This window comes from Saccopteryx bilineata, chromosome 6 (genome assembly GCF_036850765.1).
Source record: "Saccopteryx bilineata isolate mSacBil1 chromosome 6, mSacBil1_pri_phased_curated, whole genome shotgun sequence".
In the NCBI taxonomy this organism is placed as follows: domain Eukaryota; kingdom Metazoa; phylum Chordata; class Mammalia; order Chiroptera; family Emballonuridae; genus Saccopteryx; species Saccopteryx bilineata.
Genome location: NC_089495.1, coordinates 143422687 through 143443610, shown reverse-complemented (window position 1 = coordinate 143443610; position 20924 = coordinate 143422687). Strand labels below are relative to the sequence as shown.

General features: G+C 49.8%; 1 protein-coding gene across 1 annotated transcript; it reads right to left on the bottom strand.

Annotated features, from left to right (window-relative positions):
- Positions 1-14818: 14818 nt before the first annotated feature.
- On the bottom strand, positions 14819-20536 carry MYCN (MYCN proto-oncogene, bHLH transcription factor). The gene is made up of 3 exons (XM_066235018.1): positions 20465-20536; positions 18385-19280; positions 14819-16259 (listed from the first exon to the last, which is right to left on the bottom strand). Exons 2-3 carry the CDS (start codon positions 19139-19141, stop codon positions 15655-15657), a joined length of 1362 nt encoding a protein of 453 aa, XP_066091115.1. The 5' UTR covers positions 19142-19280; positions 20465-20536; the 3' UTR covers positions 14819-15654.
- Between the last annotated feature and the right edge of the window lie 388 nt (positions 20537-20924).

The following is a 20924-nucleotide window of genomic DNA, read 5'->3' as shown; positions in this document are numbered from 1 at the left end:
CCGTGGGTTCCCCGGGGCACCTGATGGCTGCTCCCACTAAGCACACCTCTGGGTAAAGGGGCTCGTCTTTCAGATTTCACCATGAAAAATGTGAACAACTTTTGCAAAAGGCCAAGCCAAACACAGACTCTCCCAGTGTCTTTGTGAAGAGATGCCAGAGCCCAGCAAGTCAGGAGCACAGGCTGTGGAGTGTTCGCATCCGGGCTGCGACCAACCTGGGGCTCCACTCCCAACCCCACCCCCACTCCCTCCGCCCCTCGGCTCTCTGGAGGTCAGAGTGGGACCTTCTCCTTAAACAGAACACGCTCTATTTCAGGATGTACATACCACCTAATTGTGTAAGTCATGATTCACAGCTCACAATAAATAAATCTGTAAATAAATAAATAAATTCATTAACACTGTTTAAAATAGTGTTGGCTTTTCTCTCTCACCTGGGGACCCAGGTACTGAGGGGCCAAGAAAGGCCCACACACATGCCTATGGACCATTCTTCCCAGCCTGAGTATTGGGAAGGGTTGGGGGGGGGGACAGGCACCTGAGACAGTTGGCAAAGAAGGCAGGTGTCAGAGGGAGTTACGGCCTGGCCCACCGATAGAAACTCTCCTCTCCTGAGAGTGCTGTTTTCCCGAGTCTGTTGGCAGATGTGGTCTCACATGGTATTCTTGGAATTTGTGAAACGTGTCTTTCTTGTTCTTGTCCCTGTCGCCCTCAAGTCACTGGCCTTCCTCTGTAGGATGTTCCTTCTTCCAGGAAGCCTTCCATCCCTCATCAGCTGGTGGGAGAGTGGGTGCTTTTATGACAGCCCTCCTCACCTTGTGTTTAACCCATTCCTGATGCCGGTCACACTGTTTCATAGCATCTGTCCCTTGCCTGAAGACAAAGACTCTCTTGTGCACCCTGTAGCCCCAGACCTTAGCCCAAGGCCTGGCACAGAACAGATGGCAAATAACAGTTATTTAACTTGAGCCCCCCTGTTATGAGATTGATGTGTATCCCCTAAAAAGGGATGTGACGTGTTAACCCCTAATGCCTCAGAAAGTGACTTTTTTTGGAAATGAGTCATTGCAAATGTGATGAGCAGATGAGGTCAGCCTGGACTAGAGTGGACCCCTAATCCAATATGACTGGTACCTCCTAAGGGAAATGTGGACACAGACAGAGGGGTGGCATGTGAGGGCACAGGGTTAGAGAGAAAGCCAGAAGACGATGAAGACAGGGCCATTGTATAAACCAGGGGTCGGGAAACTTTTTGGCTGAGAGAGCCATGAACGCCACATATTTTAACATGTAATTCCATAAGAGCCATACAACGACCCGTGTATATTAGGCATTATCCAATAAAAATTTGGTGTTGTCCCGGAGGACAGCTGTAATTGGCTCCAGCCACCCGCAACCATGAACATGAGCAGTAGGAAATGAATGGATTGTAATATATGAGAATGTTTTATATTTTTAACGTTATTATTTTTTATTAAAGATTTGTCTGCAAGCCAGATGCAGCCATCAAAAGAGCCACATCTGGCTCACAAGCCATAGGTTCCCGACCCCTGGTATAAGCCAAAGAACCCTAAGGATTGCCACCTGCAACAGAAGCCTGGGTAGGAGCATGGAGCAGACTCTTCCAGGAGCCTCTGCGAGGTAGGGCCATGTGACAACTTGACTTCAGACTTCAGGCCTTCAGAATGAGAAATGAATTTCTGTTGTTTTAAGCCACCCTGTCTTTGTCATTTTGTTGTGGCTACCCTAAGAAACTCTCACATTCCCAGTCCCAGCCGCCTCTCTCTAATCTCCAATCCCAGGGTCTTTCCCTAAAACCCAGCATCGTCTCAGAAAGACTTCATTTCCTAACTCCTCTTTGCTCCTGGGGGCCTCGGTTTCTTTCCACACAAGGCTGGTTGATGGAAATAGTCCTTTGTATTTTTTTTTTTTCATTTTATTTATTGATTTTAGCGAGAACAGAAAGGAGAGAGAAAGAGAAAGAGAGACAGGAACATCAAGCTGTTGCTGTATGTGCCCTGGCCGGGGATTAAACAAGCAACCTCTGCGCTTCTGGACTCTGCTCTAACCAACCGAGTTACCCGGCAAGGGTGGGAATGGTCATTTATTTTAACCTACAGTATCGCCAGCGGACTTGGTGATGCTATCAGAATTCAAATCCCACAAGAAGGCGTTTCAATAAGCAAAGACCTAGCAAAGTCTTCACCATCCAACAGCAGCCGGAGTGACTGGGACCCGGGGGCAGGTCCTCTGTCTCTGCCTCCCAAGAGCATTTCCCAGTCCCCCAGAGCAGATCGGCGCCAGGGAGCAGGAACCCCCAGCGCTGAGATGACAGGAAGCCGGGTGGCATAATCTGTCCTCCACCCCACAAAAGACAGGAAATCCAGAGCTGAAGGTTGGAACTCTGACCTCCACTCACCCCTGCATTGTGTCGGGCCCAAAATGAAAGAATGGGCTGCACAAAGGCCTCTAAAGAAAGCGATTAGGGCCCGGCCCCTGTGACGAGGGAGAGAGACACCGGCCCGGCCCGGCCCAGCTGCCCGGCTCCAAAGGCTGGTTGGACTTGTGCACTGTTTCCAAAAGTGGCCCCATCCTGCCACCCAGGTCCCTGGGAAGGGGTGCCCCCGAGGGTCCTTCAGGGCTGCCTCTAACAAACTGGGCTCCTGGAGCACAAAGGACAGGCTCCCGCATGGACTCTGAAGGAGAAGACCCCGTGCTGGGCTTGGCCTCAGTTTCTGTATTTGTAAAATGGGAATAAATTCTACTTTCTTCAGGGCGATTGTATAAATTGGATGAACTACTGAACAACCGTAGCATTTGGGGTTTGTGTGATGCTTTACAGTTTACATAACTGTAGAGGTCCCTTATTTCATTGAATCCTCACAACCTTGTGAGGTCAGAATTATCCAGAGGTCACAGCTCAGAGCTGAGGAAGAGGAGGCTGCAAGCTCCCTCCACCCACCTCTCCCCAGGAGCCCCAGCTGGAGATCCCCCAGCCTCTCCCTGGACCACTCTGCCAAGCGGGGTGGGGAGAGCTGGATGAGTAGTTCCCAGACAGGAGCTGGATCTGAAGGTCTGGCCATGTCTGCTTAGGCTTACTCCGGCATTTCTTAGATTTTCTTTAAATTATAAAACTAATCGCTAACATTTATTACATTTTTTAATGGACCTTGTCACTGTATTACTCATTTACTCCTCAAAGCACATGTTAAATATGGAAACTGAGGCCTGAAGAGAGAAAATAACGGGCACAGCACCACATGAAGAATTGGGGATTCACACGCAGACATTTTCGTCCAAGGGCCTGTAGCCACCCGGTCACTCCAGCAGAGTTGGGGGCATGAATGCCCGCAGAACAGCTCAGAACTGTGAAGTGAACCTATTGGGGAATCCAGGGAGCTGCGTGGGAGCTCGCAGTGGCTTTGGGGACTGAGGATGACAGAGTGTGGGAGCCTTCTTGTTCCCCTCGTTCCCCGGATACTAACACGCTCTTCTCCAAAACTGACTTTGTGCCTGAAAATCTCGCTTTGCTCCAATCTTCCTAGGCCCATTTAGACCTGACCTACAAGTTCCAGGCAAGACGCACAGAGAAACTGCAGGACGAGCAGTGTCCACTTCTGCGGAATCCTACCGGGAAGCAGGTCCTGCTCACCGGCTTCGGTCAGCTTCTTCATTAGTGGCTTTGCTTTTTTTTTTTTCTTTTTTTTAATATTTAAAGACAGAGGATGGTAACAATTCTCTGTGACTTTTTTTTCCCTTGGAGGAATAGGACGTGCAGTTGTGGGGGTGGGAAGGAAAATGTCCTCATTTAATCTGTTCACCAAGAGCTTCACAGTATTTCCTGGCTGTAAAGGACAAAATTGGGTTGCAAATGAAAGAACCTTTTTTTGTAAGTTGTCTCTGGTGAAGGCAGCTTCTATGCAGACCCCAGAGCCCCAGAAAAGTCCAGCATTGCCCTTCAAACCGCTCTCCTTCCTGGAGAGGCTCTGTTGCAGGGGAAGGGGTGAACTTGACACTCCTCCACCCAACGGCAAACACAGGACAGGTAACAACCTTGGTAAATGACTCTAATTTGGCGGTTCTTTGCAGACTTCAGATAATTTTTTCTTTAGTGCTCTGAGGCAGTGCTTAGAGATGGAAAGACTGAACTGTGAGACACAAACCCCAGGTTAAAAATCTCACTTCCGCCATTTTCCAGGGGTATGCATACAAGTCTGTTGCTCTCAACCTCCATAATACCTTCTCGGTTACTTTATTGTGACGCTTGGGGAGCTATGTAGAGCTACAGAATTGCAAAGGGCCAGGAATAAAATACACCTGACCCAATGGCTTTATAGAGACAGTAAAAAGGACATATTTATGGGGCACTCTCTAGAGCTAAGTGGATGGCACCATCTCCCCTTCCAGGCTTTCCAAATGGTTTCAAATGAATTCTACAGGCATCAACATGTATATCAGCATCCACAGGCCAAATAAAACAGTGTCTCTTCTCTAGGAGTTTCAGAGATCATAAAAGATCCATAGTACTATTATAGAAAGCATCATAATTATCGAGGAACATGGAAGAGCTGCTCTACCATCTTTATTTGAGGCTCAGAAGGGGCATGGCTAGCATGGAAACCAATTACCCAACACTCAAAGTAAACGCAAAATGTGTAGTAAAAGAAGGCAGAGCACCTATGGAGGGAGCACAGGAAGGGGTCTCAATGAATTCCAACACAACGGGTCACGGAGGCTTTGAGAAAGAAACAGCCTCTGAGGTGGGCTATGAAAAATGGGTGATTTTAAGAAGAGAAATGGCTGAAGACAAGGTAGGTTCCAGAGAGACCTGCAGGAGGAAAAGCTTAGAGGCTGGAGGTGTCTGAGCCCTCTTACAGAACTGTATTGCCATGTGAGCTCACAAATGCTGTACTGTCCACTACTCATAACATGTTCTTGCTTATTTGCTTAAAGAAGACTCTTCGGAGGGGTTGGGGGAGCAGGAGAAAGGCAGAAGAAGGATAAATGGTGATGGAAGGAGACTTGATTTAGGGTGGGGAACACACAGTAGTAGAGAGTGTACAGATGGTGTATTGTAGAATCGTATGCCTGAAACCTGTATAATTTTTTTAACCCGTGTCACCCCAATAAATTCAATAAAATGGAAAAACATAAAAATAAATATTCTTGAACATATATATCAAACATCTAACTGACATTTTCAGTTCTTCTAGGTACTCTCCCCAAGGACTGCCCGTATCATTCGGGTTGTGCCCTGGCAAGGAGCCCCTACAGGGGTCAGGAGGCTGATACCCAGCTCCCTTCCTTCATCAGGTCATTCCCACGGGGCCGGCTGCACCTGTCTCGGAGGGGAGGAAGCCTTTCTCTAGTCCAGACAAAAATGCACAGAGCCAGTCAGTAGCACTGCAGGGGAGAATACACGAAGAGTCCATAGCATTCAAAACAATTTGTTTTGCTCAGATTCTAAGTGTCAACTGATATCTCAAGTTTGCCTTGCTTTGGATAAGAAAAGGTGAGATTCCACTTTAAACCAGGTTGTTCTTAGGTTTGGTATGGACACAGCCCGACTACATTGAAATCATTTGATCTCTTTAGTTTGGGCACATAACAATGATAATGCTATGAAGGACATGCCCAGAAACCAGATTTATGGGAAGAGTCTTTACTTCTACCCATGTCAGAGACGTAGTGCTCAGAAGTCTTCAGATTATTGGAACTACAAAAGACAGACATAACACAATCTAAGAGTCTGGTTTTAAAGACTGATATAGAGAAACCCATTCAATTCATTCACCACCTGCTGCTTGCTGCTATAAGCAAAACCTGTTCTAGAAGACGTAGGACGCACACAGACAAGAGCTCCTTGCCCTTCCTAGTAAGAGGTAGGACCCAAAGATAATTACTTATAATACATAGCAAAAGTAATTAATAACTTAACAAAGATGCAAAACAGGCACATTCATAGCCATTTATGTGTTTGTGGAAAGCTCTAGAATGGTATGCACCAACACTTTAAGAATGGTTCTTTCTAAAAATTGGATTACTAAATGATCTTCTTTCTCTTTTATACTTTTCCTTATTGTGTAGTTTTTTCATAGTGACTATGAGAGAGGGAGGGAGGGAGGGAGTTATTTTTATTTTTCAAACACAAAAGAGTATGGAGAGAGCACTGAGTGAGGCGAGAGAAGAGTGTGAGGGTTTTGTGAAGCAGGTGCCCTTCATCTGGTCCGTAGAAGACAGGTGGGCTTCGGACCTATAAGACTGGAGACATATGTGGAGGGAAGAGAGAAAGGCTCAGCCAGGCTGGAGGTGGAAGAAAGTCTAAGTGGTGGCTTCAATAAGCCAAGACCCCAGGTCCCTCAGGGCCTAGGTCTGAGCTCTACCCTGCATGTCCAGGAGTGCTCTGTAGGCCCCCCTGACGAGCAGACATGATGCTACTATTGAATAGTTATTGAGATTGAGAAGCAGCATCAGGGAAACTGCAAGGATTAAATGCATCAGTGTAATTTGCTCTCAAAGTCACACAGGACCTAATCATGTCCCTCTCCTTCTCAGACACCATGGATGGATTCCACATGGCTGGGGGCCATCCTTAGGCTGACACATCCTCTCACCTGCTGCTTCTGGACCCACGTGAGCCTTCCACATGCCCCATACCTCCACACTGCCCACTCAGGCTGTCCCCTGAACCCACAGCGCTCCTCCTGTCTCTGCACCAGGCAGGACCTATCCCTCCTGGAAGGCCACCTTGCACACGATCTTCGAGGGGACAGGCTTCCTGTGCTCTTGTCCCACCTCCTGCACCTCTTCCTTTGGAAGGTATTTGTGTTCACAGCTTCTCTAACTCCCTACTCGACAGGCAGTCATCTGCAACCTTGCTCTCCCGCAACTTCCCTCCATCTCATTCCCATGCACACACTCCCATCTCTGGATGGACGGGTGGGATGGAGCAGCAGAGCCTGCCGCAGCTCCCTGAGAAGCCACACGAAAGGAGAGTGGGTGGGAGGAGACATTGGGAGCCTGGCATTCCTGCAAATCAGCCATTTTTAATTCAAAGAAATCAAACCAAAATTGCATTTCTACCCCAGAACACATTCTGTGACCATGCAACAGGGTACCCCTTCTGAGTGCGGACAGCAGAGTATGCTGGGAGTCCCCTATCTGTGAAAAGGACCCCTCAAACTACAGTCATGCTCCATGGGGACAGTGATGGGGTTGACTCTCCCCGTGTATAATCAAGGTGTCATCTGCATATTGAAGAGTCCCCACAACAGTACTCACTCTCAGGCTCCTTGTCCCTTTTCTTAATAATATGCATGGGCCATTAACATGACAGACTCTGTCCCCTTCAGGGGGCCTGAGACTAAGGAGGATCCTCAGATGTGCACTTGTGCCCCAAACAGACTTTCAGAATATATAAGCTCTTGTTCACTGGGACTTAATTGTGGGTTCCCCCAAAGCTAAATATTTATAAATGTCCTTTTAAAAGGCCCCTAAAAGTCTATTTGACTTTCCATCCTGTTCCTTTTTTAAAATGACGGGACACACCTTCAAACCCTGAGGAACATAACCCCTTAGCCCCAACAGAGCAGCCCGAATGGTTCACAACTGCCGATAAAAGGGAAACACCACAGGGAGTGGTTAACTTTCTTGGACCTGTTAATGACAGCAGTGTCATCGCAGGGTCCTCCACCCAGAGAACGAAGGCCCATGTCCATCTTTACGTGCCTGAACTTGCACCTCCTCTAATGAAGCTGCCTGGCAACCACAGACTCTCAAGGAAGATTCTACTCTGTGTTTCCTAAAGCAAGCCCCGACAGCCCCAGGACGGCCACTCCTGCACAGCCTGGGGTCGTTTGATAATTTGAAAACTGTTCCTTTCAGCTCTGTGCTAAAGACCTGGAGGATGAAAGAGAGACTAGAAGTCCAGCAGAGGCTAGCCTCACAGTCCTGCTTCTGAGATGCTATCATCATCATCATCATCATCATCATCACACTCCAGAAAGATCCTGAAAAGAATGAGCAGACCACTGGTGCCTGGCATCAATGTGGGACCCGCCACCTTTACACTCATTGTCCCCTGTGGCTAATAACATCTCCCCCAAAAAAACCCAGAGCTCTTTCTTCATGATGCAGCCCCAAGGTGATTGTTCTCAGTCACTTAGCCATTCCGTGTGGTCAGACATGAAGATTACGTTCTTTTGACTCTCTTTGCTTGGCAGACTCTTCTGCTCTTCAGGGCTGGTTGAGCCATGGGCGGTGGGTGCAGGGACAGTTTCAGCCCCCTGCGTAGGTAGCCTGGTCCAGCTGGTGTAAGGTGAGAGGGACGGACTCTCCACCCTGATTTGTCAGAGACTGTTTACCTGGATGCAGGACTTCCAGCTTTAAAGCTGGGACAGTCACAGACAAACGACACTGTCAGTCACTCTAGGGAAAGAGGAAAAGAGAAACCATATCCTTGCAAAAGGACGTTCCCACCTCCAATGAAAACACTGCGGAGAAAGCGCTGGAATGGCAGCAAACATTATAATAAGCATTTTATGGCGGTTTCCACTCCAATTACCCAGCCCTCAGCATCCACGCTGCCTGCCAGTGAAGCCGGGACTTAATTTGCGTCTGAGTTCAATGCTGTTTCTTTGCTCCAACATTTTGACATGATGGTCCGTCCCAGTGAAGAAAGAGAAGTTCTCCCATGGTGCCCAGCCAGCAGAAGCCAGAGCCACGCGACTAGGCAGCCTCCACACAGCCGGCCAAAGCTCATGGAGGCTCCAGATTGACATGTTCACATTTATTACCCAGAGGAATTTCCAAGTGAGGTCACACTCCAGGAGAAATAACCTCCCAGAAGCATCAAACAAAATGTATTCCCAGCCAGCCCAGAAGTTTGCAGCTAAAGACATCCAAGAAACCTCCAACTTCATTATTTTAATGAGATGTTTAGGGGAGAGGGCTTCTCACTGAGAAATGCTTTTCCCTCAAGACACCACAAAACTAGCTCAGCGAGTTCAGAGGAGGACCAGCTCAGGGTGGGAGAGACTTATTTTCAAACCCAAATGCAATCAACCATTTACATCAGTAAGCTCGGGTCTCAACCCTGCCCTCTTCACCAAGGGAAAAAAAATGCATCTAACGAGAGTGTGAGCGGTTTCCAGTCTCTAGTCTCAGTCTGAATTACTTGTTCTTCTTGGTTTTGTGCCAAAGAAAAGTGGCCACACCAATCCAAGCAAAAACTCAAGGTATTCGGTGTCTGTTATCATCTTCTGTTTTCATTTGAGTAACCCAATTAAAAAATCAAATTAATCATAGTTTTCCTGAAGTCCCAGGGAGACAAGCCTGCGTGCTCAATTCACTTGCACAGATCGAGAACCTCTAGCTGGCTTTAACAATCAGTCAAGTCTTTTCATTGGTAATAATCATTTAACAAACAGACCAGACCAGCTGGTAAGAGCCCTGACAAGTGGAGCAGTCAGAGGTGTGCTCACTGTCTTTGACGACTTTCTACCTGGGCACACCACCTGGAGATGAACCCAGGAAGTGGCAAAGTGGGAGGGGCATGCCCACAGAAGCTCCTAGAAGACTTCCCAGTATCCCAAGGTCTGTCCATCTCTCACTTGCTTTATGTCCCTTGAGCCTTTTTGAAACCAGGTGGGGTGGTGATTACTACTGCTGTTTCAGGGGTGAAGAAGGCGAGATTCGCAGAGAAGTGACTAGCCCTCCACCACAGAATTGGTAATGGCAGAGGCTAGACATGCACCTGGGGTTCTGACTGGAGAGTGTTCCCAAGCACTGCTGACATTTGCAGTGAGCCAAGCCATCTCTCAGGATCCTCGGAATTGAAAGGAGGCCCTGAAGAATACCAGCTCCAACCCATTCCACTTCTAGACACGACGACTGATTAGCAGATGGTTATCTTCTTGTGCCAAGGTTGAAAATAGCAAATAACTGAGCATAGATCCAAGCCCACAGCTCCTGTCTGTAAACTAAGTATTTCTAACACCCTGGGCTGCCTCCCAGTCAACATGGAACTTGATTTGGTAGGGTGGGGGAACTGCTTGTGTGCCTTCCCCCCAAAAATGGTGGAGGATGGCATCAGAGACAAAATTCCAGCCATAACAGGCTGTGGATCTTGAAGGGATGGCCTAGTTTTCCCATTCCACACCTTCTCCGAGAGCCTGTTGAGAATCCAGGCCTGCTAGACGGCAGAGGGAAGCTGATTTTGTCTTGCCTCTCCCGAGCACACCCTGCAGCAAAGCATGTGCCTCTATCATCGGGGTAAGTGCCCTGTGGGTGTTCTCCAAGTGTGCATTATACCAATAGGTCTGTCTGCTCCGACCATAAAAAGGCTCTGTTACTTTTCCTGGTCAAAGGTTTCAGGATGAATGTCTTGTAGCATGATCTGTCAATATCAGAAGAGATCAGGTAGCCCTGGTCAGTGGCCTATGAAGAGATTTCCTTTACAAGCAAGGAAAACTAATAAACCATTGTGGACAGCGTAGATGTTCTGCGGTGCTCAAATTCCTAGGCTCTGTCTTAAATAGGCTTCAAAGCTCACATTCATTTGTTTCCAAGGTACCCGTTTTCAGGTTTTGCAAGGCTCCCTTTGGAGGGACAAAAGTCCACAACGTTCTTCTTGCTAAACGCAGGCTTGTGAATTTGTTCTACCAGTAAATGCTTTTTAAAAATTCTATGCCCTAAAAAAAAAAAAGAAAAAAAATTCTTTGCCTTAGGAAAATAGAAAGGATTGAGTCCAAAAGGAATCAGATTATTAAACAGAGTACAATTGCACTGTCGTGTGTGAGGTGCTATCGCATGTGCTGTATGTAAGTTAGTTTCCATAATCCCCCTGAGACCCTGTGAAGTGTGTGGTGCCGTCCAGCGGAGAAGCCCTCCGTGTAACCCATCGCTTCCAGGTGTGGGAATCAGTCAAACCAGAGACTTGCTTCAGACCCGCTCCTCATAACTCCACTCTGTTGCTCTCCCTTGAAAGACTGAGAAAGAGTTGGTGGAGAGCATTTGCCAATGACCAGAGGGAGATGCCGATGGAAGAACCCCAACCAGGGAAGCCCGAGGCCTGACTCCCGGTCTCCGAGCAGCCACAACAGTGCCCAGGGCAGGGTTCCCTCCCCTGGTCGGCCCCTCCCTCAGCTCCCTCTCATTGCATCTTCCTGGTCCCTCCAAACTGCACCCCACATCCCTCCTGTGTGGCTTCCTGAATCCCTCCATCCTGTCCTACCTGCCTTTCATAACGTCCACCATCTTCCTGAATGCTACTTGCTTTATTCGATTATGTTTATCTTATTATTGTCACTCTTCCCTTGACTGTGAAGTCCATGAAAGCAGGGGTTTGGAGGACTTTTATCTTTGTTCACTCATGTCTCTCTAGTGTCTGGAACAGTGCTGCACACAGGTAGGTGCTAAATTAATATTCAGTGTAACTTCCCAAATAGAAATATGATGAACTGGTCAATACTCCTGAAAGATTGTGAGACTCAAGTATAAAAAACTGAGAGATATCTACAGTGCTACACAGAAATGGGCAGCATTGTAACCATTGTCACCACAGTGCAGATGATCTGTGGCCTCAGGCTTGTGGTAGACCAGCAAACTGCCTTCCTCCAAAAGAGTTCCAAACTGGGAGAGAGCCTGACCCAGCCATGAGACCCCTCCTGTGCTGTGCTCAACAGTTCCCCTACCCCCACCAGGCCCTCCTCGTTCCCCTTCCAGCCTTCTACACAAGGGTCTTAACTCTCTTCCAGACTGTGGGCTTCCTGAACACTGACCTACCTGGGTCTCCATGTGACTTTTATCTTCATTTTCAGCGGTCAGGACCAGAAGTTCACTGAAGCCGAAGGGATGTGCTTCCCATTTGTATTAGCCTGAGAGCTTAGCCCTGGGCTTGGTAGGAGACACACCCAGAATGGCAAGACCTGCTCCTCATCCAGCTTCTTCCTCTGCAGCTACTCAGCCCCCAGCCATTCTGCTGGCAACTGCCAAGGCCCTGCCACCAGTCGGTCACCAGGCCAGGATGGATAGCAGAGGCAAATGGGCCACCGTACCTGCACTAGGGGAGCTCACAGTCTAGGATGGCAATTAGGATGCCTCTTTTATCTCCAAAGGCGATACAAGGTCACAAGCTGGAAAGGGTCCCCCTGGGGGTATGGGCAAGGCTTCCTGGGCGAGATGACATAGGCTTTGCCCCTTAAGGTTAGAAAGGCTTTCCTGTGGAGACGGGGCTGTGGTGAAAGAAGTCAGAGGTGGAAGTGGCTCTGATGTGCTGGAACAAGGAGCAGCTGGTGGGGGGGGGGGGGGGCAGCCTCTGTGCCAGGCTGACAAGTTTGGGCTTTGTCCCCTAAGCAGTGGGAAACTGCTGGAAGGTTTTTTGTTCTGTTTTCTTTTTTTTGACCTTAGGAAGAGAGAAGGAGAGAGGAAAGAAAGAGAGAGAGAAGAACATCTACCTGTTTCTCTGTGCCCTGACTGGGGATGGAACCAGCAACCTCTGAGATTGGGAACAACACTCTAACCAGCTGAGCTATTTGGCCAGGGCAAAATTACTGGAAGTTTTTTATGCAGCATCAGCAATTTTGGGTTAACATGGAAGCATGCTGTAGGTGCCTCTGCGAACCAGGAAGCAGAGGCTCCTGAGGGAGCAGCTGGAAAACCAGTGCCATGGGCGGAACAATGGGCTGATCTCAGCCCTGACTCCAGGCCCGGGCTTGTCCCAATTCCACAGGGGACTCCTTGACCTACAGGTGGATTTAAAGGCGGGTGCACCGGGCATGCACCCTGGGCCCTGACTTCTGAATGGCCTCGCAAATCCCCAACTTTACACTCTTTTCTAATAACACCAAGTTTTAAGGGGCCCAATATTTTCTTCGGCACCTGGGACCTCAACCGACCTTAATCTGCCTCTGCCTCGCACCCATTCTGAGAAATGAAGTCGTTTGTGGAGATGATCTATCTCTGCACTCCACCTAAGTCCGAAGACTCCCAACAGCTCGTGGAATGCAGAAATAGTTTCTTGTAATTGAAATATGTGACTCGTGTCTTCTGTGACTATAGCAATTTCTTTATAGATAACTACAGAGCTGAAATTGGGTGACACTTTCCCTCAGATGGGCCAGGAAAGGCAAGTAAGTGGTATTTCGTCTTAACACTTAAATGCATATTCATGACCTATCTAAAGCAAAAACTGTCTCTTTAATGTACCAGAAGTGCGAACACTTAAAAAGGTGGTTAAATTGGAAACCAAAAGCAAGACATCATAGACACTTAGAAGAGAGACTGGGCACCAGATATTAGAAGAGTATGGAATTTGGCTCTGAGCTTCCCAGCAGCCAGAGCAAAAGAGGAATGAATTATTTTGATGGCAGGAACTCTTCCAGAGTCTCATTATTTCCCTCCTCCATGGCTAGATTCTGACTCATCTGAAACACCTAGGTAAGCCCCCAGTGGAGACCACAAGTAGAAAGCTAAGCTCCAAGAATCTCAGGTGCTTCGATCACTCTGAGGTCACTGTTCTTTTGGCTCAGGGTTACACGAAGAAGGTGCAGAGGCGAGGTGATCTGGGGCTGGTAAACTGCAGTGGTCACAAAGTCTTTTGAATGACAACTCACAGGGGACTTCCCAAAGCAGGTCTGTTATTTTTCTAGTGTGGAGATGGTCTGACCATCAGGAACGTCCCAGGCTGTGCCAACCTTGGAGCTCTGAGATGTGTGGCTGTAAACAGGAACGAAGGCCTCAAACTCTGATCTCCCACTGGCCTTTTGCACACGGCCAGAACAGACAGGGAGCCACTTGGCCAATGACCGTCCATTTCTGCCCCTCACAAGCTATGACCAGACTCGCACAGAACACTCTCACGCTTTGCCCCTTTTTCTTCTCAGTAAAGCAAACCAACTTTGTCAATTCAAAGCTAAAAATCTGGGATGCAGTAAATCTTAAAAATCTTTCACCTGAAATAAAAATCGATTTTTAGAGACTGAGAAAAACGCCTTGTAAGCCACTGTCACAACCCATCAAGGACCGTCTGGAATTCCTTCTTGCCTCCTACCCTTTGGCCCTGGCTGTCCTCCAGAGCATGCAGAGGTTAATCCTGCTTCCACAGAGCAGCCCAATACCAGCCTGCGTGACAGCAGCTGGAAACGGACCGAGCTACACTATACCCCAGTGACTCTCCTGAAGGGACGCGTCCCTGGATCTGGGCCACGCAGCTGTCACTTCATGACTTACTTCTGTGAATGAGATTGAGAGCGCCTTGCGGGGAGAGACCAACCTCCTGTCTATTCTGCTACAAAGCCCAGCCGGCATTGACCCTTCTCAGTCCCCGTGAGCCTGAAAGAATGCATCCTTCTTGGAGACAAACTACTCTCTACACCAAAATATAAAGTCATCTGCCAATGGGACAAGTATGAACAACATCAAACACAGCCAAATTATACAACCTTGTCCTGATTTTACTTTTCACTCTAAAGGGTTGATGTCTGATATCCTAGTCTAATTTATTTAATGTCCAACATATGGAAGTGCTTTGTAAACGATTGAGTGCTATTCAGTTCAATGCAGTCACTAGTAATACCTCTATTCTGTGGAATCTGAAAAAGGCGTCTTACCCTTCTTAAACTCAGTCCCCTCCACCCCAAGTGGGGACAACAGCCCCTCCCCAACCAGGGCTGCAGAGATGTGAAAGGGCTGTCTATGGACACTAAGTTCCCCCTGTAAGCTATCTACTATTATGGTCACTGCTTAAAGGGATAAGAGTCTAACTAGGGCTCATCAAGGGGAAAAAAAAGTTGCATCATTTAATTGCTATTTATTTTCATAAACATGAGGTATTTCAAAGTGCTATAAGATGCAGCACTAAATATATACATTTTGAAAGAAATTAAACACAGAACTTTGCATTTACCCAGTTCTATGCACCAAACATCAACAAATACATTAACAGGAAGAAACAGGCTAGGAAAAAGGCATATATATATAGTAAATTTCTTTACAAAAGTTTCTTAGTTCAAAAAGTGATAAAGTAATATCTACTCAAAACTTTCACAACTCATTTTCATACGAAAATATAAGTATCAAATTTAGTTATGTATCAGCATCATACTAAAGTATACAGGCAGTGTAAGAATTAGTACAGTACATAACAGAGATTAACAATATATTTGTATACAAAACATGCTCCTCAAACATTGAGGTATTACAGTACTTAGGTATGAACTTCCAGTCTAATACTGGCCACAAAAAGCCACCTCTCATTACCCAGGACGTATACAAAAGGCGGTGTGTCAGTGGTATTTACAGAAATGTTCTCTAGGGGTACTAAATGGCAAACCCCTTCGTGGCATCTGCTGGAACATAAGCACCATTTTAAAAGGAATGACTTTCTGTTGTTTGGAAACTTGGAACAAACAAGGTGACTTCAACAGCCCAGAGGCTCCCAACTGTCACGAACTTCGACCACCGTCTTGGAGGTGACTTGTAGGAAACTTCAAGGGTCACACAGATTCCCACATGTCCTGCTCCCCACCCAGATCCAAACTCGACGGGGGACCAATCTGAAAGTAAACCAACATTCTTAACGTCAACACAATGTTTGTTTAAAAAAAAAAATCAAAATGTGCAAAGTGGCAGTGACTGTCCAGTTCTGAGAAACGTTTAGCAAGTCCGAGCGTGTTCAATTTTCTTTAGCAACTGCTGCTGTCTTGCCTGCAACTTCTCCTTCTCCAGCAAAAGCTGGTGCTCCTCGGCCTGTAGGGAGTGGACGTACTCGGTGGCCTTTTTTAAAATAACCACCTTGGCGGCCTTCTCGTTCTTCACCAGCTCCGGCACGTGGTCCCTGAGCGTGAGAAAGCTGGACCGCAGGTCGTTGCGGCGCTGACGCTCCAGGATATTGTGGTTCCGGCGGCGCTCGCTGTCCTCTGAGTCAGAGTTGCGGGGGCTCAAGCTCTTAGACTTTTGGGGGATGACATTCTTCAGTGGACGTGGGGACGCTTCACTCTTAATCTTTTTCTGTGGTGGGGCGTCCTCACTCTCCACATAGGGTGAGGGGGCGGCATAGTTGTGCTGCTGGTGGATGGGGACACAGCGCTTCAGGATCAGGTCACCCGCCGGGACTCTGCCCGGGCCCAGGGCTGTGCTCTTGGGGCGCACAGTAATGGTGAAGGTGGTGACGGCCTTGCTGTTGGAGGAAGACCGCCGCTTTTCCACTGTCACCACATCAATCTCTTCCTCTTCTTCGTCTTCTTCATCATCTTCATCCTCTTCAAGAACAAGATGGGAGTTAATTCTCACAGTGACACACATGAAAATTCTCTCTATATATATAGCCTCTTACAGGCCCAGGCAGTTTGCAATTATGATGGTTCCACCAACATAGATGAAAACAGAAATGCATTTTAGGACTCTTTTAAAATTAAACATCTTTGCAAACACTGTTTCCTTTCCCACACTGCTAACACTCCCAGCCTCCAGACTTTGGCAAGTGGCAGATATAGAAGGAACCTGGGCTTTGGGTTCAGGCATAATTCTGGCTCACCACACTCCCTGTGTGATCCCGTGCAAGTCACGAAACCTTTCTAAGCCTTAGTTTCCTCAGCTATTAAATGGGACTAATGCCCTCAGGTTCTTCAGCTGGACTGCTGACTAGAGTGCTGGGCCTTATAGATGGATGTTCAGTAAATGGTGGCTTTTAACACCATCACCAGTCCGTAGACTTATGTATATATTTCCATCTCTATACTTAAGGATTGAGGCTCTTCGTTTTAGTGGCCTCATTTAACAATTCTGCCCATGGTTGAGTTTGATTTTAGGCCCTTAAACAAACTTGTAAGAACCATTTAACTAAGCAGTTTTCTCATCTAGCAATGATCCAACCGAAGTCAATCCACAGGAGGTCTAAACCCAAATATGGGAGCACCTACTCTGGAAGTCGCCAATAATAACAGCAACAACACAAACATGTAGCATCCTGTGTGCATCTTCCCCTCTCCTCCTTCCCTACGTGCTGGGATAGAAAATTATTGTTTAAAATGCAAGCATGAAAAATCAAAACACATCTCCTGCTTGATCTGAAGAGGACCGGAAAGCTGAACAATTGTAGGATTTGTTCTAAAGCAGAAATGTGAGGCTGTTCCAGCCTGTGGGTCCCTTTAAGCCAATGTTTTGGTTTTCTGCCAAGAAGACAGCTGTTGGAAGGAAGTGCTTCCTCACCGAGAGCTGTCAAGGCAGACATGAAAGGGACAGACCCGCTTCAGACTCCAGGCTTATCCATCAAGTTTCCTTCCAGGAGCCTCAGACGAATCCGTCCTCAGCCCTGAAGGAAATTTAGGCTTTTAATCCGCCTGCATTTTGAAAACACTGGGTTTCGAGATTCCTGGGAACACAGGCTCCCAACTCCAAGGACAAGGGCTGTTTAATTATTTGGGTAGAGTTCTTTACTGCCTAAGCACTAGAAAATCCTCCTACCTACCCTTCAAGACAGAAGCACACAATAGAACTTATCAGCCAGTGCTTCTAGGGTGTGTGCATTCCTGGAGGGCTGGCTAAGTGCCCGCCCTCACCTTGAAAGGACAGGGGGTTAAAACACAAGCCAGATCTGAAATTAGTTCTAGAATTCTGGCTAGAAGACAAAACCGGACCCAGTTTCACTGCACGCTGTAAAGAGGCGGACCCTTGAGAATGTACACAACCTCCGTTGTACTACCAGCCAGCTGCTGAATGGAGGCTGGGGTGGCCCCATCGCCCCCAGCCATTCAGAGCCTAAACCCAAACCCATTTGGAATATCGCCGCCTACTGGCCACCTACCCGGAGCAAATAGCCCACCACCCACAGAGGAGGGTGGGAGGGGAGCACCCAGGTTTGAAAATTAAAATAAAATCAGTACTAGCCATCCGTGCCATCTCCCCCTAACTTCCTGCCCTAAGCAGGATTTAGCACAGGGCCTGTGTCTTCTCGGGGTGTCACCCAGCCCTGACTTGGGTCACAGTTTCTCTCCACCCCGGGGGGTCAACAGATTTCTGCCCAGGCAATGCAGCCAGTGGCTCCCTGAACTCTCACCCTGCTTTAGTCACTCAACTTGTCCTAATTTCAACCCTCGGGCTGGCTGCAGAGACCTGGGCGACCAGACTGGATGAGGGCAGGGACTGATGAGGGCTCCCGGAGAAGGTGGAAGGAACTTCCAATGAAGGTGACACCCTCTTAGGAGCTTTCACTCGTTTTCTCCTCCTTACCCTGGGGAACAGCTTGGAAAAACGACCTCAGCCCCCAGCACTACATCCAAAGCGCTATCCCTCAAAGCCTAAACCCAGGAACGGTAAGTAACAAAGGGAGCGCACCCCTCCGCACCGGCACTGCAGTGAGGCAGTGGACCCCGGCTTGGTCTTTACCTGAGTCGCTCAGAGTGTCCTCTCCAGAGGTGCTGAGAGCCTTGTGGTCACCGCCACTGGCTGGGCGACCGCCGATGCGCGAAAGGGAGGCCACCGGGGCGACAGCTGGAGTTGCGGCACTCGCCCCGGAGGCGACCGCAGTGCCCGCAGCCGGAGCACTGGCCTGGGCGGTGGGCAGGGGCGCGGGCTCGCGCTTGTTCACCGGGAAGGGGAAGACCACCGCGGGATCCACGCACTCAGCGGCCGGGTGGGCGAGCTCGGAGGGTATGGGGGCCCTGGCGCGGCCCGCCCCCGCAGCATGCCCGCGGCCGGCAGGGCTAGCTGCGCCCGCTCCCGGGGCCGGGGCGGCGGGCCCGGCTGATGGCCGGCCGTGCTGCAGCTTCTCGCTCACCGCGCGCTCCAGCTTCTCACGGGCCGAAAAGCCGCTCCACATGCAGTCCTGGAGTATGACCGGGTTGGGGGTGAGGCTGCTCAGGCCCCCCAGACCAAACGCGTCCTCCTCGGCCGGGTTGCCCCATAGGTCGGCCTCGGGCAGCAGCATCTCTGTGGCCCAGTTCGGGGGCTCCGGGCTGTGCTCCGGGAAGGCACGACTGGGCGACAACGGGGGCGTGGGCAACAGCTCAAACTTCTTCCAGATGTCCTCCCCAGGGGGAGTCGAGTCGGGGCCGCCGAAGTAGAAGTCATCTTCGTCTGGGTAGAAGCAGGGCTGCAGCGAGTCAAACTCGAGGTCTGGGTTCTTGCAGATCATCCCCGGCATGGTGGAGGCGGTGCAGCTCGGCAACGGCTCGCCTCCCGGCCGGCGAATAACAGCTTCTTCCCGCTCCTCTCCGTTTAGTTCGGGGGTGCTTCCTTCCCGTGGGGGTCGCCGAGGGCGGGGACGGCTCCAACCTCCGTCACTGCAACCGACAGACACACCAGAAGAGGGTTGGCAAGCAGAGCCGAATGGGGGGGTCAGGCAGTGAACGCCCCCTCGAACCCTGTCCCTCAGTCTCCCCTCCAGGCCCCCTACTCAGCCCCGGTTCCGCCGAAGGTGGAGGAAGTTCTGCCTCTGCTCGCTCCCTCCCTCCTTTTGTGTACAAGCTCTCCACGACAGTGGGTGGGAGGGGGCATGTAGATGCGGGGGGGGGGGGGGGTAGCAATGGCTCCGCAACTTTGGAAACTGCCATTTCATTCACACAAGGCAGTGCCTGGGGGAGTGGGCCGTTCCAGGCTGCAGGATTCCAGCTCACCAGCTCGCCGGCAAGCCCAGTTGCACCAATGTCGGGCCAGCTGCTCAAAGGCAGCCCGGGGCTCCAACCCAGCTGCACCAGATCTAGAGTATCCCAATCCACCCTCCCCGCCCCGCAGCCCCTAGCTGTAAAATCACGACCTTGGGAGGTGAGCGAGGGAAGGGGGGGGGGGGGTTACGAAACTTGACGAATAGAAAAATTCAATAAGAAGCACCCAAATCCACCCCTACCCCAATTTGAGCAGACACCCTTCAACATTCCCCCCGCTGAGGGGAGAGTCCTACCACTACATTATTTCGAACCTCTCTAACCCCACCCCTGTTCTTCCGAACCCCAACAACGTCTTCTTCCAGGGTGAGCGAACAGCCTGAACCCTAGTTCCCGGGAATGGTGCAGAAGCCAGCGCGGGGAGGGTCGCCGGAGAGCCAGGTCTTCTCCGAGCTAGAGCAGCCGTGACCCAGATTACCACTACGGCTGCCTCGCCAAGTCTAACCCCCCTCTTCTTCCTCTGGGGCACCCTTTGGAGAAGAGTCCCAGCTTCGGGGTGGAAACACACCAGCTCCCCGTCATGTCAGACAAATATTCTAGAGAAGGGTAAATTTCTTCCCGATGAAGCCATTAAAGCAAGGGCACTAAAAGGATTAGGGCGGGTCTCTTCCAGCCAGGGTGACTTGGGGGCTGGGACTGGCTCTTCAGAGAAAAGCCCGAGGAGGTTTTGCTTCGGAAACAGCAACAGCCCCCCTGGTACATTGGAGCACCCAGAGCGCAAGCCGTGATCCGGTCCAAGGCTTGCCTTCGCGCCGCGCTCGCCGCTTCCGAGCGCAGGGTGGTTGGCAACCCTCGTTCCTTACCTCCCGCGGATTGCTGGTGATCCAGAGGCGATTCTGTGCGGGGGTCCCCGGGTGGCCTGGGGCGGGCCGGGGGGGGGGTCCTCGAGTGGCTGCAGTCTGTGCGCCTTTGCGCCTGGCTAGCGCTAGCTCGGCTCCTACCCAGTTCCCAGGAGCCCCCCGCATCCACCCAGTGCGTCCAGACAGATGACTGTCACTGGCTGCGCTTTGAAGCTCGGGGGATATTATTAACTGAAAAATCTGACACACCCGGGGGGCGGGGAGAGAAGGGGGCTGCGGCACAGACAAGGGGGAGGGAGAAAGGCAGAGGAAAGGGGCTTTACCCCGCCCTCTTGGATTTCCATAAAAATCAGGGGAGGCGCCAAGGCTTTCGCGCCAAAAGCCACTTGCTTTTCTTCTTTGCAAAGAGGAGGCTGCAAAGCTGAGAAGCCCTGGGTGTGCTTCCCCCGCCCTTTCAGACCCC

Bases quoted from the DNA above. Each gene is read 5' to 3' on its own strand.
- MYCN (XM_066235018.1), bottom strand. From the start codon at position 19,141: ATGCCGGGGATGATCTGCAAGAACCCAGACCTCGAGTTTGACTCGCTG. The intron at 16,260-18,384 runs GTAAAGACCAAG...TTGTTCTTGAAG, and splicing joins GGACACTCTGAGCGACTCAG to AGGATGAAGATGATGAAGAA.